The sequence below is a fragment of the Aplysia californica genome, unplaced genomic scaffold, assembly GCF_000002075.1.
Source record: "Aplysia californica isolate F4 #8 unplaced genomic scaffold, AplCal3.0 scaffold00198, whole genome shotgun sequence".
Lineage (NCBI taxonomy): Eukaryota > Metazoa > Mollusca > Gastropoda > Aplysiida > Aplysiidae > Aplysia > Aplysia californica.
In genome coordinates, this window is record NW_004797468.1 from 177,824 (window position 1) to 181,829 (window position 4,006).

At 38.0% G+C, this 4,006-nt stretch overlaps 1 protein-coding gene across 1 annotated transcript in view; it reads left to right on the forward strand.

The window, feature by feature from the left end:
- Positions 1 to 3,296: 3,296 nt before the first annotated feature.
- The window catches only part of LOC106011842, a 32,914-nt gene continuing 32,204 nt past the window's right edge, over positions 3,297 to 4,006 (forward strand). Inside the window, exon 1 of the mRNA XM_013082881.1 lies at positions 3,297 to 3,794. Coding sequence (XP_012938335.1) covers positions 3,728 to 3,794 — 67 coding nt within the window. The 5' untranslated portion in view covers positions 3,297 to 3,727. The remainder of the gene's footprint in view (positions 3,795 to 4,006) is intronic.

A 4,006-nucleotide genomic window follows, 5' to 3' on the forward strand; every position in this document is an offset into this window, starting at 1 on the left:
GGGGAGGGAGGAACACGCAACGTCACGACAGCTAATTCTGAATCTCATTATTGGAAACTCGTTTAAGAGCTAGGGACTGATTAATACGTTTTGGCGTAGTAGTTGGTTGTTAGTTACCATTTTTTCCAACAGTATTTGATTCAGTGGTTGGCTTTTTTGACAGTTAGTAAATTACTTATTTCGTTACTAGTTGTTAGTTAATCAATAACTTTCATATTTTGATAACGGATTAATTACTTAGTTACACACCTTGATAGTTAGTTTGGGGGATACTGAGTTGCTTGTTTAGTTTTGGTAGTTAAAAAAAATATAGTTTGCTAGATCGTTTTGACCGTGTTTATTAATGTCAAAAGTACATAAATGATTTAGTTGGTTTGATAAAGGATAACTATGAAGTGTTTTTGGATTGTTTAACATTTGCTTTTGGCACATTGTTTAACTCAGTTGACCTCTTTCTGGATTGCGATGCGCATGTAGAGGTTCGAATCCCTGGCGGGCCGTCTCTGAATTTGAATTGTTTCGAGAGGTATCAAGGCTGTTTGCCTCTTTGTGGAGATGAATCTTATCTTATCTTATCTTATCTTATCTTATCTTATCTTATCTTATCTTATCTTATCTTATCTTATCTTATCTTATCTTTGCTTATCTTATCTTATGAGGGGGAAAAACCTTGTCAGTACTTTGTGAACCCTTGATTTTTTTAAAAGCCAAGGTTCCCAAATCTCAACACTAAGATAGAAGGAATCCGTTTTCCATCAGGATCGACACAATGAAAATTAAAGTTATGGCTGCCTTTTTATGGACTTTTTCTGACAGGAAAGTCTAAGAAATCTAAACTATCCTGTCACATCTGCGATCACATTTCGCCACTCCTTAAACTGCCCGGACTCTCCGAAAAAACTAAACTGGTATTTCACCCATCTGACCGCATTATCTAAATAAGTGATCCTTGGTCTTCTTGTACCTATTTTGGAAAGAAAATTAATGCAGACATAAAAATTCCCTAATAACAAAAGATTTAAGGTTAAGGTATCGAACTATCATACTCCAGCATTTGACAGTTGGAAGTAATAGTGTATAGTGTTGATAACGTTGGCGTAAAAGAATGTGGGACAAGTCGTAGACCAATACAAAATTGTCACAAATTAGCCAGTGATAATGTGTATTTACACATCAAACGATTTGTAAAACCCAGAAACAATTGATAGATAGATAGATAGATAGATAGATAGATAGATAGATAGATAGATAGATAGATAAACATATTTTAGATAGATTGATGGCTTCAATGTAAAAGCAGTTCGTGTAAGAAGATGTCCCAAACTTATCAGTAGTGATTGATATTGATACTTCGGATGACGTGAGGGACCCAGAAAAAATTGAGCTACACTTAAACATCTCCCCTCCTAACTATCAACATCTGTTAAAAATATTGCAGATTTTTTGTGTGCATGGTTTATATTAATGTTTGATATCTAAGTTAAGTTCATTTCTGAAGGTCCCATGCGTCTGGGAGCAGGAATCTGTACAAGGCTTTTGGTTGTTTTTTTAGGGTTGTTATTGGTTTAAGTTGTCATTTAAGTCGGAGTTTTAATCCCCTTCTCCAATGCAGTTCAAAGTTTTAAAATTCAACCCAAGAAAAACCAGATTTTTCAATATAAATTTAAAAAATCAATTGATTTGTTCGAAAAATATCAATGAAAACCCCCCAACAATTTTAGAAACAAAACTGATCAAAACATTACACTTAACAAATTAAAAAAATTAAATATAGCTTGTTACGTGCTTTAAAGAATACATCTATCCAAAAGTGATATACCCATCCAAAACAGTATGTCGAAAAGATCACCCATTCGAAGCGCAATCTTTCCCATTGTAGCTCTTGGAAGACAGGCAAAGCCTATGTAAATAAACATAAACAATCCATGGGTTGAAACCCATTGTCCAAAGAATTGACCGAGAAACATGCTAGTCTTGAAGTCTTGTTCGAAATTTTCAACGGTGTATTAAGAGTATTCCTGCTTGTTTGGGAAGAAATGATCCACACTTGGAGCATACGTACTTTCCCCGTTTAGTCGTATCAGTTTCAAACTAAGCTGTTCCTTAATTAATACGCAAATACACAACATGGTTGATTGTTTAGAAGTTGTAAACGTATGCATTTTATTTAGTTTGGTTGAAATTTTGAAAAAGAAATGAGACCCCCCCAACCCCCCCCCCCCAAAAAAAAACAACAACAACAAACAAACAACAACAAACAAACCAACCCAACAAAAACATCAACAACAAGCAAACCAAACAAGCAACAAAACAAGAAACACAACTTGATACATGTATTTTTCGAACCCACAAGCCGATTTTATTCATTAAAAATCATACTTGTTAGGTGAATTCTTTGAGAGAGAGAAAGAGAGAGAAATAGAGAGAGAGAGAGAGAGAGAGAGAGAGAGAGAGAGAGAGAGAGAGAGAGAGAGAGAGAGAGACAGAGACAGAGAGAGAGAGAGAGAGAGAGAGAGAGAGAGAGAGAGAGAGAGAGAGAGAGAGAAAAGGGTGGGTGGGAGGGGGCAGCATGATGTGTTTAAATTGGTGCAAAGATGACATAGTCATTGAACTTTGCATGGATAATCTTTTTTCAAACAATGTATGTCATTGTATGTTTTAAGCTGGGAGAGGGGAAGCTCACATTCCAGTATACAGTTTCTTATAAGGATTGGATGGATGCTTGCTCAGTAGGCATGACAAATTAGCGCAAGCCTTCGGCGCAACCATATTATGCGTAAGTTTATGTGAGAATGCCTATGAGCGCGAGGTGCGTCATATGTGTGTGTGTGTGTGTGTGTGTGTGTGTGTGTGTGTGTGTGTGTGTGTGTGTGTGTGTGTGTGTGTGTGTGTGTGTGTGTGCGTGGGTGCCCTTGTTTGTGTGGACGAGTGCGCGTGTGTACACGTGTGTACACGTGTGCATGCGTACGTGTATGTGTATTATCTATACTCCCGGGATGTTTGCACACGCAAGTGGTTGCAAACGTCACTACACTAGTTTTATTACTAATCACACCGACATGAGATTAAAGTCACACGTAAGTCCAAGCCTTCCCTCTCCCTCGCCCCTCTCCCAACCCCTTCCCCATTTTTTCCCTAGCAAAAAAAAAAATAAATCCCCAGGAGGCCAGGGCAATTCGATGTTTGGATGTTCTCACCCTTAAGACTGTGGTGACATTCAAATTCAGCCCCGGAACACGTACGTAAAACACAGGGTTAAGACTATGACGTCACGCGGAGGAATACACCACTTGTAAACCGTCGTTTAGCCAACGTACACAGTGATCGCTGTTTCAAAGCGGAAGTTAATTGTTGAGCGGAAAAAAAGCCTTTGAGTGTCCCGTCAGAATCTGTTTTGCCGTTGGTTAGGGACACATAGGGATAGGCACACGGGGAACATTTATAATAGTATTACCAGGTGGATAAATAATACTCTCGTAGATCTGGGCATCTATTTTTTCTGGACAGTGTCTTTAGTCAAAACGTCTCACGTATTACGAATTAAACACAATAAAAAAGATTTCGCAGTTTATTACCTTGTCGAGAACGTTGAACAATTTTGAAGACATTTACGAAAAGCTAGGCGTGTATCTTGTGCTGTCCAGAGAATACACAACTTGTGCGCGGTATTGTTTTTCATCGGACGTTTCATATCAGACCCACAGCTTGAACGTTTACATTTCTTACAATGGCATTTACTGGCCAGGGACTGTCTGTCAACTTCAAGACAACAGGAGGAATTGGGCTTTACATCTGTAAGCAATTAGATTATAATTTTCATTGTGCTTGTCTGTTTGTATGTGTCTATCTGTAATTAATTCTGCCCATGTTTTTGTCCATCTGTTAATATTTGTCGGTCTCATTCTTTCTGCCTATCTTTCTGTCTGTCTCTTTGTATGTGTCTGTTTTGTTTCTGTCTGTCTGTCTGTCTGTCTGTCTGTCTGTCTGTCTGTCTGTCTGTCTGTCT